Source organism: Chanodichthys erythropterus, chromosome 15 (assembly GCF_024489055.1).
Source record: "Chanodichthys erythropterus isolate Z2021 chromosome 15, ASM2448905v1, whole genome shotgun sequence".
Lineage (NCBI taxonomy): Eukaryota > Metazoa > Chordata > Actinopteri > Cypriniformes > Xenocyprididae > Chanodichthys > Chanodichthys erythropterus.
In genome coordinates, this window is record NC_090235.1 from 14,861,047 (window position 1) to 14,878,342 (window position 17,296).

The 17,296-nt window shown below is 40.9% G+C and overlaps 1 protein-coding gene across 4 annotated transcripts; it reads left to right on the forward strand.

Annotated features, from left to right (window-relative positions):
* Positions 1-2,625: 2,625 nt before the first annotated feature.
* On the forward strand, positions 2,626-10,409 carry LOC137037947 (tanabin-like). 4 transcript variants are annotated; one of them, XM_067412386.1, is made up of 10 exons: positions 2,626-2,904; positions 3,883-4,242; positions 4,333-4,662; positions 4,748-5,032; positions 5,118-5,597; positions 5,688-6,017; positions 6,103-6,327; positions 6,413-6,892; positions 6,991-7,058; positions 9,285-10,409. In XM_067412386.1, the coding sequence occupies exons 2-10, from the start codon at positions 3,913-3,915 to the stop codon at positions 10,357-10,359; spliced, it is 3,603 nt and encodes a 1,200-aa protein (XP_067268487.1). In that variant the 5' UTR covers positions 2,626-2,904; positions 3,883-3,912; the 3' UTR covers positions 10,360-10,409. The 4 variants fall into 4 exon arrangements, with proteins under 4 accessions (XP_067268487.1, XP_067268488.1, XP_067268490.1 ...); XM_067412387.1 differs by having other exon boundaries at positions 6,133-6,327; XM_067412389.1 differs by lacking the exon at positions 5,118-5,597.
* Positions 10,410-17,296: the final 6,887 nt, after the last annotated feature.

A 17,296-nucleotide genomic window follows, 5' to 3' on the forward strand; every position in this document is an offset into this window, starting at 1 on the left:
TCGTCACCACTCTGCACGCCACCGTCTCTGCATGCCACAGTCTCTGCATGCCACAGTCTCTGCATCGTCTGTCCATTTGGAGTGAAGTTATTGTACAGCGAATTCTGTCAATAAATATTGTTATACTTGCACTTGGATCCTCTGTCTGTGTTCATTTCCTGACAGAACCGTACATGTACCGTTACCCTACTATCTATACTATTTTATACTATTCATTAGGGGTGTGATGGGATCTCGTGCCGCAAGATTGAAATGTGACAAGATTGAAATGTGACAAGATTTCACGTCAAGGTGAAAAGATGAAGACTTGGCTGCGTTGCCTCCCTCTGGGACAGCAGTTCTGCCCGAGGCCAATCCCGAGTTGACGGCTATGCTTTCCCGGGCTGCCGAGAAGGTCGGGCTCATTTGGAATCCTCCACCGTGTCCCGGTCCTTCTCGGCTTGATGATTGGTACCTCGGGGCGGCCTGCCCGATGCCTTTCTTCCCAGAGGTACATGAGGAGGTGACCAAGTCCTGGAGAACGCCATATAGCGTTTGTGCCAGGCATGGTCCCTCCAACGCCTTCACCAACCTGGATGGCGGAGAGGCCAGGGGATATACACGGATTTCCCCAGGCAAGCGGTCTGTTGCGATGCAGCTGTGTCCAACCACAGCTTACAGAGCCTGTGGTCAGGCCACCTCCGCCCTGCACGCCATGGCCCTTTTGCAGGTTTACCAGGCAAAATCGCTTATGGAGATTTTTCCCCCGTGTCTCAGGTCAGTCTATTCGGTGACACGGTCGAGAGCTTTGCCCAGCAGGCCCCACCTTGCCACTCTCAGCTGCCTCTCACATGCTTCATATGGGCCGCTTCAACACTGGCTCCACGGCCAGGTCCAGAGATCGGTGTGGCAGAGCGGTACGTTCCGTGTCCCCATGACACCGAACTGCTGTCACACTCTCACCAAGTGGTCAGACCCTTCTTTCCTGCAGGCTGGAAACACACAGATGGTCCACACAGATGCCTCCGCCACGGGGTGGGGTGCCACGTACAACGGGCATGCAGTCTCAGGTCTGTGGATGGGACCTCAACTGCATTGGCATATCAAGTGCCTCGAGTTGCTGGCAGTACGTCTTGCACTGAGCCGCTTCAAGGAGCTGTTGACAGACAAGCATGTACTGGTCCGCTCGGACTGCACTGCAGCCGTTGCTTACATTAACCATCAGGGTGGTCTACACTATCGTCACATGTCGCAACTCGCCCGCCATCTCTTACTATGGAGTCAGAAGCATCTGAGGTCGCTTTATGCCATTCATGTCCCAGGCGTGCTCAACCGTGCAGCCGACGAGCTCTCATGGCAGCCTCCGCTTCCGGGCAAATGGAGATTCCATCCCCAGGCAGTCCAGCTGATCTGGCAGCGCTTCAGGGCCGCACAGATAGATCTGCTTGCATCTCTGGGGTCATCCCTTCGAGCCTTTGCAATCAGTTGAATTAAAAGTACTGCCCCTTAAGACCATCCTCCTGGTTGCATTGGCCTCAGTGAAGAGGGTAGGTGACCTGAAATAAAAATGTTGGCATATATAAAGGTCATTACCCCTAGAGGCGGCGGGACCCTAAGCAGCTGCTTAGTTCACTTATAGGGAGGGCCGTCTCTGAGTTGACATAAACAAACAAATTTACATTGCACAAAATAACAACAGCAAAACACCAAATAGAAAATATGAAAAGGAATGAAAAGATAATCAAGAATTATTCAAGAAATGTTCAATGTTTGGGTGGTATGGACCAGAAATATGAATGTTAAATGATGATGAAGCCAACAATGTTTGGTAATGGCTGAAATTGTGATGTCCATGCAAAAGCCAACACTTTAGGAAATCAAAGTGTTCAATTAGTGGTAATCCAATGTTGACATGAGCAAGTCAAACATGATGTAAAAATGAATCCTCCTCTCTTCCACATATAAAATCCACCAGTTCTTTGTGTTTGTGTAAAACACCCCATGAGTCCGGTAACAAAGTGGGCAGTGGAAACAAACCTTTTGAAATACTTTCCTCATAAGAAAGAAAGCATATAAATAAAGGTCCATCTAAACAAAAAACACATTCACAATTAGCATGCATGATTGTCTGAAGTGATCAATACATACACCATACAAATACACATTAAATTCAAATCACTAAAAACATACAATGCATGAAAAAATACTGATTGACCAAAAGGCATCAAATTCCTCAATCATAGGACCTCAGAAAGAAAGCTTGAACAGCACCAGAAAGCCATTGCTTCCTCTATCCAAATGCTTGCCTACTTCTTCAGGTATAGTACCTGGCTAAATACTCATCTAAGAAGATGGTTAGCGCCCCCTAATGGCACAGAAAAACATAACCTTTAAAGGTAACAGTGTTAGAGCTGTTACAGTAGTAATAATATATTGCTTTATATGAAACATATGACATCACTATTCGGATATAGGGACATATATGTACAGACATTACATTTCCGTATTGGCACTCTTGGTGTAGTTTAGTGCCCTACACACACACACACAGTAATTGAGATGAACAGCATTGCTTCTTTGGTTAGCATTGTTGGAACTTGTTTTGGAAATCCCCCAACTTTGAAGGGTGTGGCCTAATCACAGTACAAAAGAGCAAACTCACCTACTCTAAAGCATAGCCAACTAAACAACCCATGGTAAACTCAGATAATTTGTATTGTAACAGCTTCAAGAAAGGAAAAGTTTTTGAAGAACAATCCACCCGGGGCACGAGCACCAGCACTTTTCTGGAGGCAGTGGAAATAAATAAGGCTGTTCCATCGATTGAGAGTGATCATACTAGGCTGACATACAGAAGTCCACCATCAAATAGACAAGTTACTCCTCGGTGCTCCTGCCCCGGGTGTTTCTGCCTCAACAGCTGTGGTGAGTGATACTGCTTAATTTGAATTAGTTTAGGATTAAATTACTTCTTAACCTGTTCACTGTCACATTCCCCTTTTAATGTTGTAAATCATGAATGCTTGACGTGAGGTTCAAAAGATGAAGGTAAAAAAGTTCTAGAAGCACAGGTGCGGGTGTTGTGTCTGAATAAGAAACAATATCGAGTCTATAAAACACGTAAAAACTCCACAAAGCACAACAAGTGTATCAGTGAGTTTACACAGCATATACAAACTGGGACATTACATTTTTAAAAAATACATTTAAAGATATTAGAAATATATTTGGAGATACTGGAGAAAGATCCAGTATCACTTCTTCATATTTCTTAGTTATAAGACGACAGTTTTTAATGATCTGATTTACTGCTAAAATCATTTAAGTCTTTGAAATTAGAGAGAAATTAGTTTTTGTGTTTTTAAGAATGTGTTCAAATAGATAAACATGAATCTTATTCATCATCCTCAGATTTGAATATGATCATATTTGTGTCTTTTGCTACATAATGATTCTCAACTAGACGGTGTTATATATTATAGTATAAATATTTAAAGTAAATCATTTGCTGATCTCTTTTCAACAAATTAGAACTTGTTGAATTATTTTTCTTTGACTGACATCAGAGTTGGTGTAGGTGTGTCGTGTCGTGTGTTTCGTGAAGTTTCACTTCATAGGAAACAGAAACTCTCAGTGTATGTGTGGCCTCGAGAAACACAAGAACACAAACAGGGAAACAGACAAAAACTTCATTTTTTTTGCATGTATGATGGCATATTAATGGCATGAACTGTTTTAGTTTGGACTCAGAACAAGGAACATTCTGTCAAGGTTATCTCAAAGTTATGAACAAACGTCCTTACATTAACATAAAAAAAATAAAAAAAAAACTTTTTTCTGAAACCTTTTTGTTGGATGATCATCTAATGTTTTTTAAATGTTACTGCTTACTACTTTTTTCAGAGGGCGGACGATCAGGTGACGGACGTTCAGATGGCGGACGATCAGATGGTGGACGATCAGATGGTGGACAATCAGATGGTGGACAATCAGATGGCGGACGATCAGGTGGCGGACGATCAGATGGCGGATGATCAGATGGCGGACGATCAGGTGGCGGACGTTCATTTGGCGGACGTTCAGGTGGCGGACGATCAGTTGACGGACATTCAGGTGGCGGACTATCAGATGGCGGACATTCAGCTGACGGAGGTTCAGGTAGCGGACGATCAGATGCCGGACGATCAGGTCGCGGACGTTCAGTTGACAGACGTTCAGGTTGTGGACGTTCAGTTGACGGACGTTCAGGTCACGGACGATCAGGTGAAAAAAAAAAAACAACTTTTTTCTGAAACCTTTTTTTGGATGTTCATCTAATGTTTTTTAAATGTTACTGCTTACTACATTTTTCAGATGGCTGACGTTCAGTTGACGGACGATCAGATGGCGGACGATCAGGTGGTGGACGATCAGGTGGCGGACGATCAGGTGGCGGACGATCAGGTGGCGGATGTTCAGTTGACGGGCGATCAGTTAACGGACGATCTGATGGCGGACGTTAAGGTCGCGGACGTTCAGTTGACGGACATTCAGGTCGCGGACGTTCAGTTGACGGACATTCAGGTCGCGGACGTTCAGTTGACGGACATTCAGGTTGTGGACGTTCAGTTGACGGACATTCAGGTTGCGGACGTTCAGTTGACGGACGTTCAGGTCGCGGATGTTCAGTTGACGGACGATCAGGTGAAAAAAAAACTTTTTTCTGAAACCTTTTTTTTGGATGTTCATCTAATGTTTTTTAAATGTTACTGCTTACTACATTTTTCAGATGGCTGACGTTCAGTTGACGGACGATCAGATGGCGGACGATCAGGTGGTGGACGATCAGGTGGCGGGCGATCAGTTAACGGACGATCTGATGGCGGACGTTAAGGTCGCGGACGTTCAGTTGACGGACATTCAGGTCGCGGACGTTCAGTTGACGGACATTCAGGTCGCGGACGTTCAGTTGACGGACATTCAGGTTGCGGACGTTCAGTTGACGGACATTCAGGTTGCGGACGTTCAGTTGACGGACGTTCAGGTCGCGGATGTTCAGTTGACGGACGATCAGGTGAAAAAAAAACTTTTTTCTGAAACCTTTTTTTTGGATGTTCATCTAATGTTTTTTAAATGTTACTGCTTACTACATTTTTCAGATGGCAGATGGTCAGTTGACAGACGATCAGGTGGCGGACGTTCAGGTGGCGGACGATCAGGTGGCGGACGATCAGGTGGCGGACGATCAGGTGGCGGACGATCAGGTGGTGGACGATCAGGTCGTGGACGTTCAGTTGGTGGACGATCAGGTGGCGGACGATCAGTTGGCAGACGATCAGGTGGCGGACGATCAGGTGGCGGACGATCAGTTGGCGGACGATCAGTTGGCGGACGATCAGATGGCGGATGATCAGATGGCGGACGATCAGGTGGCGGACGTTCATTTGGCGGACGTTCAGGTGGCGGACGATCAGTTGACGGACATTCAGGTGGCGGACTATCAGATGGCGGACATTCAGCTGACGGAGGTTCAGGTAGCGGACGATCAGATGCCGGACGATCAGGTCGCGGACGTTCAGTTGACAGACGTTCAGGTTGTGGACGTTCAGTTGACGGACGTTCAGGTCACGGACGATCAGGTGAAAAAAAAAAAACAACTTTTTTCTGAAACCTTTTTTTGGATGTTCATCTAATGTTTTTTAAATGTTACTGCTTACTACATTTTTCAGATGGCTGACGTTCAGTTGACGGACGATCAGATGGCGGACGATCAGGTGGTGGACGATCAGGTGGCGGACGATCAGGTGGCGGACGATCAGGTGGCGGATGTTCAGTTGACGGGCGATCAGTTAACGGACGATCTGATGGCGGACGTTAAGGTCGCGGACGTTCAGTTGACGGACATTCAGGTCGCGGACGTTCAGTTGACGGACATTCAGGTCGCGGACGTTCAGTTGACGGACATTCAGGTTGCGGACGTTCAGTTGACGGACATTCAGGTTGCGGACGTTCAGTTGACGGACGTTCAGGTCGCGGATGTTCAGTTGACGGACGATCAGGTGAAAAAAAAACTTTTTTCTGAAACCTTTTTTTTGGATGTTCATCTAATGTTTTTTAAATGTTACTGCTTACTACATTTTTCAGATGGCTGACGTTCAGTTGACGGACGATCAGATGGCGGACGATCAGGTGGTGGACGATCAGGTGGCGGACGATCAGGTGGCGGACGATCAGGTGGCGGATGTTCAGTTGACGGGCGATCAGTTAACGGACGATCTGATGGCGGACGATCAGGTGGTGGACGATCAGGTGGCGGACGATCAGGTGGCGGACGATCAGGTCGCGGATGTTCAGTTGACGGACGATCAGGTGAAAAAAAAACTTTTTTCTGAAACCTTTTTTTTGGATGTTCATCTAATGTTTTTTAAATGTTACTGCTTACTACATTTTTCAGATGGCAGACGGTCAGTTGACAGACGATCAGGTGGCGGACGTTCAGGTGGCGGACGATCAGGTGGCGGACGATCAGGTGGTGGACGATCAGGTCGTGGACGTTCAGTTGGTGGACGATCAGGTGGCGGACGATCAGTTGGCAGACGATCAGGTGGCGGACGATCAGGTGGCGGACGATCAGTTGGCGGACGATCAGTTGGCAGACGATCAGGTCGTGGACGTTCAGTTGGCGGACGATCAGTTGGCAGACGATCAGTTGGCAGACGATCAGGTGGCGAACGATCAGGTCACGGAGGTTCAGGTGGCAGACGATCAGATGGCGGATGTTCAGGTGGCGGACGATCAGGTCACGGACGTTCAGGTGGCAGACGATCAAGTCACGGATGTTCAGGTGGCGGACGATCAGTTGGCGGACGATCAAGTCACGGACATTCAGGTGGCGGACGTTCAGTTGGCGGACGATCAGATGGTGGACGTTCAGGTGGGGGATTTAAGTCTTTATTATTCTACTGTGTTTAAGGATTATATAAGGATAAAATCATACTAACCATTGACTCTGATTCCTCTGTTCCATTATAGAAGAAAAGAAAGAGAGAAGAATCTGATGAACCTGAAGAGAAGAACAAGAAGCGCTTTAAGCCCAGAAGGTAAAAATTTACATATTTAATGTATGTGCAACAGGACTAAACACACTGTGACGGTATTTGGACTTAAAAGTTTTGGATTCAGGGTAAAAAACAGTTAAAAACCATTAAATTAATTATTAAAGAATTAATCAGTTCTATTATGGAAATCAAATCAGTCAAGGAAAACTTTTCTTTTCAAACTCAATTCAGATCATATCCTCACATCTCAATTTAGTACATCATATTCAAAATAATAATAATAACTAGATATGTACATTCTGAAGAAAATGTGAGTGGTTGCTAGGACTTGGCTGTTGAAGTTGATATGTTATGATTTATTGGCTTAAGCCGAGTGAAATGAGCTGCGCACCCCAAGTCTCTATGCCATTCTGATGTGGAGAGATGACATCACAAACTTAAAGGATTAGTTCACTTCAATCAAAAAGAAATGAGGAAATGAGGCTTTTGAGGAAAACATTCCAAGATTTTTCTCCATATAGTGGACTTCACTGGGGTTCAACGGGTTGAAGGTACAAATGTCAGTTTCAGTGCAGCTTCAAAGAGCTCTACATGATCCCAGACGAGGAATAAGAGTCTTATCTAGTGAAACCATCGGACATTTTCTAAAAAAATACAACTTTATATGCTTTATAAACACAAACGATTGCCTTGCGGGTGCTTCCGCTTTCCGCATTCTTCAAAACGCTTAGGCTGAATGACCTACACCTTTCCTATTCTACTTGTAAAAAAACAAAACTGGCGCTGCGTTCTTTCTGTAAGTAGAATAGGGAAGGCCTTTTGACCTTCAACCATTTGGAGGCGACTGAAGTCCACTATATGAAGAAAAATCCTGGAATGTTTTCATAAAAAAACTTAATTATTTTTCGACTGAAGAAAGAAAGACATGAACATCTTGGATGACATGGGGTTGAGTAAATTATCAGGAAAATTTATTATTTGAAAGTGAACTAATCCTTTAAGTCTATGAGACTGTTTCACCCACCCATCATACACCCGCTCACTTATAAAAGATATAGCACACCAAAATCCTTCTCAAAACACTCTACATGATGCCCTGAATTAGTGTTTAAACCATAAGATGACCTCACAAAGTTCTCACACAAACGCTCCATTTACAAAACTGTTCTCAACACAACTTTCCAATGCTTTCCAAAATCATAAGCATTAAAAGAGCAAAAGATGTTGAATTAACACTCACTTTCACAACACGTCTGCTACCATGACCGTGACCGGGAATAACCTGCATGCCTGATGAGACAGAGAGAGAGAGAGAACCGCAATGGCAATTCTTAAAGGGATAGTTCACATCATTTACTCACCTCAAGTTTTTCCTAACCTATATAAATTTCTTTGTTCTGCTGAACACAAAGATATTCTGAAGAATTTTTGTACCCAAGCAGATCTCGCAGATCTTGACTACCATAAAAGGGGGGGGGGGGGATACTATGTTATTAAATGGAGGGCAAGATCTGCTTGGGTACAAACATTTTTCCAAATATCCTTTTTTGTGTACATCAGAACAAAGAAATTTATATAGGTTTGGAACAACTTGATGGTGAGTAAATGATGACAGAATTTTCATTTTTGAGTGAACTATCCCTTTAAATAACTTCGTAACTGGTTCCCTGTAGTATATACACTCAACAGCGCCACCCCCAGTACTAAATAGGGAAAGCACGAATCACTGATGACTGTCACAACACATATTTGACTTCATTTACCTACTACATGTTTTAAAAACCTGAAGTTGATTCTTCAATAAGTTGATTGTATGATTTTCAGTTTTGCTCAAGGCAAGTTTTTCAGTAACTGTAGAATAATATGGTGTTTGGGGTAAAATGTGCCCTTGTTGTTTGGGCTAGAAAAAACACATTGCTTTAGTCAAATTAATTGCATCACTAATGGAATAAAAAGCCCTGCTTGTGAAAAAAAACCTTTAGTTTTATATGATTTTTAATGAAAACAAATGAAAATATCTTTCCCACAAACTGTTGTTGTGTCAATGTTCAATGAAAAGAAATGTATTATTTCTGTAATAATTTTTTACTATTATGACTTTTAGAACATGTTCTGCTGGACAGTAAATTAACAAAACATTATAAAAGTGTTTTTCCTTTTCTAGTGAACAACATGAATGCTAAAGTTCTCATGAACCGTGTTCAGTCAGTGCTGTAATTACTGTCATTAGTGATTATTGATCAGGATTCACTCTGAATGTTTTGTCAGATTGATGGAGGAGCCACCGTGGATCTACAGAGATGAAAATGACATCATCAGGAGCAATGATTTGAGCAAGAAGGAAATAGCTAAAATTACAATTAAATTAATGTATTTTTGTGGTTATCTGTTTCCTATATTTTCCCTTTTTCCTAAAAATCAAAAAATATCTTCTAAGGTTTCAGGGTTCATAAAACATTTTAATATCACTGAACACAAATTTAACAATCAGTGTGGTTTTGCTGTGATTGAACTAAAAGATGGACCGCCTATATTGATTGGACCCTTTAAGCCAGTTAATGTTTCTGAGAAAAAACGTCTTTCAGATATAGATCACAGTGAAGACCAATGTATTCATGAAATAAAGAAAGAAATTAAACGGAACGAGCAAATGATGAAAGCTATATATATATTTACTAAATATAGTCCCTGCTTTTCTAGAAAAGATCGTGATTCTTGTATGATTCAGTTAGTTTGTTTCTCTGAGGAAATGTTCAGTTTTAATATAGAGGTTGTCATCGCCTTCCAGGACTTTTATGGTGCATCAGGGAATATAGTTAAAGAGCTGAAGGTCCTGATGAATGATAAAGATCCTTTGATTAAAAAAGCATTACAGGAGTTCAAAAAAAACATGAAAAAACAACACTGTAGATCAAAGTTTATATGTTTCCATGGAAACAAAAAAAATAAAAAGAGAAGTAGCACTATTAAAACACATATCACAACAGAAATAAGAAAAATAAGAAATACTGAAAATATTATTCTTTTTCCTTCTCAGAATAACTTTAAAATTGAATTTCCATCTGAGGAAATGACATTAAACGAGTTCAAGACATTTGGAGAAGAACAGGCAGATAAACTGAAAACACACCTGAAAAACCTGAATGTTAGCGAGGAAATTAGAGAAAAAGTTTGTTCATTTTTTTATTCTAAGTGGTGTGAACTAGTTAATGAAGATTATGAAGAGTTTATCTATGAGAAGCTCAGTGATTACATTAACAGCTTTGCCGTTATATCCACTTATAAAGATATAAAGGCCATCACAAAACACTTTCATCTGGAAAGAGTAAAGTTAACCTTTTAAGCAATCATTTTTTGCACCTTTTCTTTTTTTTTTTGTTGCATTTTTAGTTCAGTCTGTCTCTGTCCTTTCTTCATTTCTTGTTGTAATGTTGTGTTGTGCAGAGGATCATGTGTCTCTTTCATTTGTATTAGTGAGTGTTTCACTATACTCGTCTTTATAAATCCACCTGATAAAGACGAGATGTCTCCATCTAAAGACACTGACACTGCTGATCTCTCTGCCTGTTGATTGTCATTCTCTCACAACAAGCACACAACTGACTTTATTTAATAAATATATTCTTATTTATTTTTGTGTCCTGTTTTCTGTTCTTCTCTATCAGCCTGAATCTAGAGATCTTTCAGCTATAAACCAGCTGAATAAACATTCAGTTCAATTCACATTTATTTGTATAGCACTTTTTACAATACATGTTGTTTCAAAGCAGCTTTACAGAGAAGTGTCCTCATTACAGTTTAGAGCGATCTGTTATCAGAGCTGACTGAGATCAAATTATGTCCATGTATCAGAAATGTAGTTCTAAGATAATACACTTAATTAACATCATGCATTTAGGCACAATGAGCCATTAAGTTCTAGTCTTACTGTGGGAAGCATAGGAAATATCCTTATAATTTGTGACCCCCCCTCCCCCCTTAAAAGAAACTACAGATGTTTTGTTTTGTTAAATTGTTATTTTATTTAATTTAATGTTCTTTTATTTACAATTGTTTATTTACTTTCATTTTGGAGATGGTTAAAAATGCATAGCATTATCAGGCTCCAGCTGGGCAGCTAGAGGAGGAGTTGCTGGGGTCCCAGGGTTGTTGCCGGGGTCCTGCAGAGAGGAAGAGAAAAAGAGAATAATGATGCACGATGATGTGCACGCTGTAAAGTTTTGCTTATTTCTGCTTTAATAAATACCACTTGATTTCCATTTCATCACGCTTGTCTACAGCTTTGTATACTAAGTGTGGAACAAATATTGGTGAGCCAGTAGCCAGGAGAGATCACGGAACAACAGCTGGAGCGGCGCGAGGAAAACAGGCAGAGCTGAAGCGCGAGCGAGAGACGCAATCGGGAGACGCGATCGGAAAAAAATCATGGATCTAGAACAGATGCAGGACAGAATTACAGAGAGTCTATTCCGGCTGGATTTAGACCAACATTGTGAGTACATACCCCCTTGAGATTGTGTCCATTGATTTCCTGCACTTAGAGAGATGTAAGGGAGGCTATGAGTATATACTGGTCGTGATGGACTATTTTACCCGGTTCGCACAGGCTTATGCTTGTACCAACAAAGCCGCTAAAACTGCAGCTGAGAAAATCTTTGGAGATTTTGTCCTTAAGTCCGGGTTTCCAGCTAGGCTCCATCACGACCAGGGCAAAGAATTCGAAAATCAGCTGTTTGCTAAGCTCCAGCAGTACTGTGGGATTCACGGTTCACGCACCACCCCGTACCATCCGCAGGGGAATGGTCAGGTCGAAAGGTTTAATAGAACCCTCCTGGCCATGTTGAGAACTTTAACAGTTGAGGAAAAAGCTTACTGGAAAAGTTCCCTTGCGAAGATGATACATGCGTATAACTGTACGCGCCATGAATCCACAGGCTTTTCGCCATACTATCTCCTCTTTGGCCATCACCCCAAACTCCCAATTGATCTCATGTTTGGTCTGAGCCCCAAAGATACAAGTACTTCCCCTCAAGAGTATGCAGCCAAATGGAAAGAGAGAATGGAGGAGGCTTACCAACTGGCGTCCAAGATGGCTCGCAAGAGTGGGGACAGAGGGAAGGAGAGGTATGACAGGAAGGTGCACGGTGCAGAATTGGATCCAGGATGCAGAGTCCTTGTCCGAAATCTCACAGAGAAAGGTGGCCCAGGGAAACTCAGATCTTTCTGGGAGTAGAAAGTTCACATAGTGACTCAAAGGAAATATCCAGACAGCCCAGTGTATGAAGTGAGACCAGAAAATGGCCAGGGGCGAACACGAGTGGTTCACATGAATCTGCTGCTACCATGTGACTTTCTGCCTGTGGAAGAACTAGATACATCAGGAAAGAAGAAAAGACAGGAAAAGAAAAGGGCACACAAAAGCACAATCAGGAACAGAATTGAACCTACCAGTTCGGAGGATGAGGATGAATGGGAATACATTGACGGAGTTCAGCTGGAATCAGCTGATGAGCCTGTTAGAAGCACTCTCAGACCAGAAGCAGAGAAGTTCCAGCCACGGAATGAGATAACGCACTCAGAACAGTATGATGGAGATAGGGAACAGCTCCAGATGACATTGGAGGAGGAAACAATGGAGGAGCAACCTGAAAATGAAGAAGAGACACTACAGGAGGACACTGTACACACAGCACGGGTTGAAGAAGAAGGGCAGCTGAAACTCTTTTTGGACCAAGAAGAAGAAATAAATGTAGCAGATGAAAAGCTTACCAGTGACGAGACTCCCGATGAGCACCATCAGCAGCGAAAGTATCCTTTGAGAATTAGAAAAAGCACAAAGACTTTCACGTATGATATCCTAAGCCAGCCAACATTCACTTAAGTTTAGAAGGTAATATCAAGTCATTGAAAATAGAAAATGTGTTTATAGGAGTGTTTAAGTTGTTGCATTAATTAGTTTTGTTAGAAACTGAAGTGTTATGAACTGTTCAGATATTTTGTAGTTCTGTAAGGGGGAATTATACATTAGATGCACTTAAGATGCTGAATGCAATATTCCAGTTCGTTGATGCTCTTTACAAGCTCAAGATGACACTGCAGACAGAAGAAGGAAATAATATGAACTCTGGCAGTATGTGCTTGAATATTGCGAGTGATAAGGGAAAGTCCAGAGTAGTTGTATTCTTTTGGGTGTTTTTCTTGAGGAGGATGAATGTTCAGGTCAAAAGGTTAAACCTATTTTCAGTATTAGTATTTTACCTGTGAGTATTCCAGAGTGAGTGGTGGGTTATCATAGTGCACAATGATACCTGCCACACCCATGTTACGTTGAATGGGGTTAGACGTGATGTGACAGAACTGAAATGTATCAGGAGGTAGTACTCAAATTGAGCCCCGGACCTGTTTATTTAGTTCACTAGAGATGTCAAGGACATGGCCTGCTCAGATAAATGTATAGGAATGTCGGGGCGACATTTAATTTAATGTTCTTTTATTTACAATTGTTTATTTACTTTCATTTTGGAGATGGTTAAAAATGCATAACATTATCAGGCTCCAGCTGGGCAGCTAGAGGAGGAGTTGCCGGGGTCCTGCAGAGAGGAAGAGAAAAAGAGAATAATGATGCACGATGATGTGTGCGCTGTTAAGTTTTGTTTATTTCTGCTTTAAAAAATACCACTTGATTTCCATTTCATCACGCTTGTCTACAGCTTTGTATACTAAGTGTGCAACATTACCAAAAATCAATTAGCTAGAAGAGCTAATCAGTCTTACTTTTCTGATTCAAATTAGATCGATACTTTTTCATGTAAATGACTTAAAGTTAAAGGGTTACTTCAGGATTTAGCATTAAGCTTTGTATTAGTAGAATACCACTAGTATTTTCGAATTACCGTGCTTTCCCCCTTCATATCAGCCTGAGATGAGAGATTTATGCATTTTTATTCTGTAAAAAAGCCTCCGATGACGCAAAAATCGTCATTTTGCGTCATCGGAGGCTTTTTTGGCCAGAGGCTTAAAACTACAGCCAGTAATAGCAGGTAGTTCCGCATTTTTTCGCCACGCCCGTACATATGCGCTTTTGAGGTTACTCACGGACATAGATCAAAGATTTTATCAAAAGTGGGTGTCAATTATATTTTTAAGCTTAACATATTTTGTTATTGTCTGCACTACATCAGTGGTTCATCTCGCAAATTTATCGGTCTCTGCAGTCATCTCAACCAATACAGCAACAGGCTTTTGTGGTAACGTTAGCATAAATAGACTAACTCAGTTTTACAGAACAGTGGCTTTACTTTGATAACAGTCAACTTATATGCAACTTATATGTAATTGTCTATCTAACGTTACTTTGCTAAGTTTGCAGTTTTACTGCTACCTACAACACTACATATAGGCTACTGTGTTATCAGTCTAGTATCAGCGAGTCTTACCTCTAGGCGAATACGCTTAGTACCAGATGGCCCAGGCTATTCGTCCTCTGGGAAAGTGAATATCGATGGTATCGCGGTGTCCTTCAGAATGGTTCTCTTCATTGCAAGGATATTTGGTTCGTAGTCCTCGTGCTTGAAATGGAGACTACATATTCTGCGTTTTTTTAGGTTTTCTATAACGGTGTCATCTCCAAACTTCGGGTGTTTGATGGCCCGCAGCCACCGTTTACATCGCTCCAAATCTTTAACTTAATCGGAAAATGATGGAAACTTACTTGTCCTTTCCTGGTTTTGGGTGTACATCCAGATACAAAGCAGTTTAGCACCATTTCGCTGTAAATGTATGAACTAACTCACGATTTATAGAATTAATATGTAATAAAGCAAGCCTAGTTGTTTGAATTTTCCTGGTAATACCGCCTGTAACCGATAGGCGTGGTTTGGGCGTGGCCTCGCAAGGGCAGCAAAACAAGTGCATTCTGGGAGTTGTTGTCTTTCATCCACATTAGTCAAAAATACATTTTCTGCCTTTTCTCAGTCTAGAAAGCTCCAAATTCAAAAATAATTTCACATTTCTACTACATAAATGACCAATTTTAAATACACATTCATCTTTCCAGGGGTGAAGTACCCCTTTAAGACAAGTCTTGAAAAAAAAATGATGAACTTTAAGACTAGTGTAAGCTGTTTACAGCTGGCTATTGGACTAACCCCGCTAGAAATGTTACGTTCCCAGAACATTCTCAGAACGTCCACTGGTATTAAGGACGTTGCCTAGTAACGTTCCCAGAATGTTCAGAAAAGGTCACGGTGTGGAGTTCTTTCCTCCCTCTCTCTCCTTTTATTTTTTTATTTCTCTCCCTGTAAAAAGCAGGGTAAAAGTAAACATGAAAACTTGGGTTGCAGAGCAGCTGTGAGGACAACTGTCCTGTCCTGAGTCCCAAGAAAAGCAGTGACATCCGTGTGTGTGTGTGTGTGTGTGTGTGTGTGTGTGTGTGTGTGTGTGTGTGTGTGTGTGTGTGTGTGTGTGTGTGTGTGTGTTTGACACCGACACCGATCTGAAGCCATAAACAGTTTTAATGTCAGATGAAATCAGCTTTAGCTGTTAAACAGAGAAATACACTAAACTAGAATAACAGAGAAAAACAAGAACAACTGATTTATAGATCAGATGATTTTACCAGGATAAAAGAGAGAAAACTAATTACCAATTTACTTTTTATATTTTTCCAGAATGTAAAAACTATATATAACAAGTTTAACAAGTTTATATATAATATAACATATTTTATATAGTATTTAAATATAAATGAGAAATAATAATCTATTATAAATAGATTAATAATAATCTAAAAAAAATATATAGCCTAGTTTCATGTATGATATAATATTGTATGTTGATAATAATTCTTATAATCTAATATTTTCAGGAAGTGAAAGCATTGAAAAGCATCAGATGAATATTTGAGCACAAGCTACTCTATTAATATCAGTGCTGTTTATCATATCATAAAGCAAAGATACTCCTGAATCGCTGCGGCTGGTCAAGCGCTGATGCAGATCCACAGCAGACGGTCACATGATCAGTTTGTGGTTGATCTCTGGTTTTGGTCTCCACGACGCAGAATCAGAGTCTTCACCACAAAACACACTCGACCGGCCCTGAAACGAGAGACGAGACGCTTTACATCAGTGAATGTCACTGTACATCAATCTCCTTCATTTCTCTCATTTCTTCTTACTAGGTGACAGTGAAGATGATGATGATGATGGACAGGATGATGAAGATGCCGTCATTAGTGCTCTTGTTTCCAGCGTTATTAGTGCGCTGCGATTCTGCTCAAAAACACAAAATAATTACTGACTGTAATCTGTTTTTCTTCATAATAAATGTTGTTTAAGTGTGAATTAAGTGTTCTGATATTATTATCGTTTCATAATTCAAACACTTTCTCACCTGTAGCTGCGGCGAGTTCATCTGAAGACGGACAGAGATCTGATGGAACAGACAATACTGATTAATCTGGACAATAATCACATCAGATATTATATATTAAATATTTATGTGTAATGATAACAATAGATTATTAATCTAATGAAATATCCATATGATATTTTATGCTAATGATGTACATTAACATTCAAAGTTGAATAAGAATTTATTACTTTTTTATTCATCAAGGACAATTTAAATTAATCAAATTGACAAAAGACACTAATTCTTATTCAACTTTGAATGTTAATGTACATCATTTACACTTGCAACTGCATCACCGACAACATTCTGGTAAAACCTCTGCACTTTTCTGATCATTTTTTCATTACTTTTAATCTTCAACTCCCCATTTGTTCACCACCAACCCTTACGAAAAACTAGTATACTTCAAGTTCATTTGATCAAGTATACTAAAGTAATGTTCAAGTATATTTTTTAAGTATACTTTATGTAGTAAGTATAATATCAATGTACTAGTAGTAAACTTGTAAGTGTACTATTTTAATACCGCTTGGGACTAAATTGGCCCAATTGAAGTATACGTTTAAGTGTACTATAAGTGTAACAGTAGAAAACTTTAACTAGTTCACATTTGTACTGCATCTGTACTAAAAGTGAACTTATACTAGTATACTAGTAGTTTACTATTTTAATACTACACAGCAAAAACTGCAGTGTTAAATTAACTCTCCAGGGAGTACATGTGAGACCATACTCCAGAGTGTTAAAGTTAATGAGATAATTAAGTGATTAATTGAGTGATGATTGACCATTATTGAAGACACCTGATGATAACAAGCAGAATCACCAAAGGAGAAAATCACAATTTTTAAGCCACCATCGTGGAG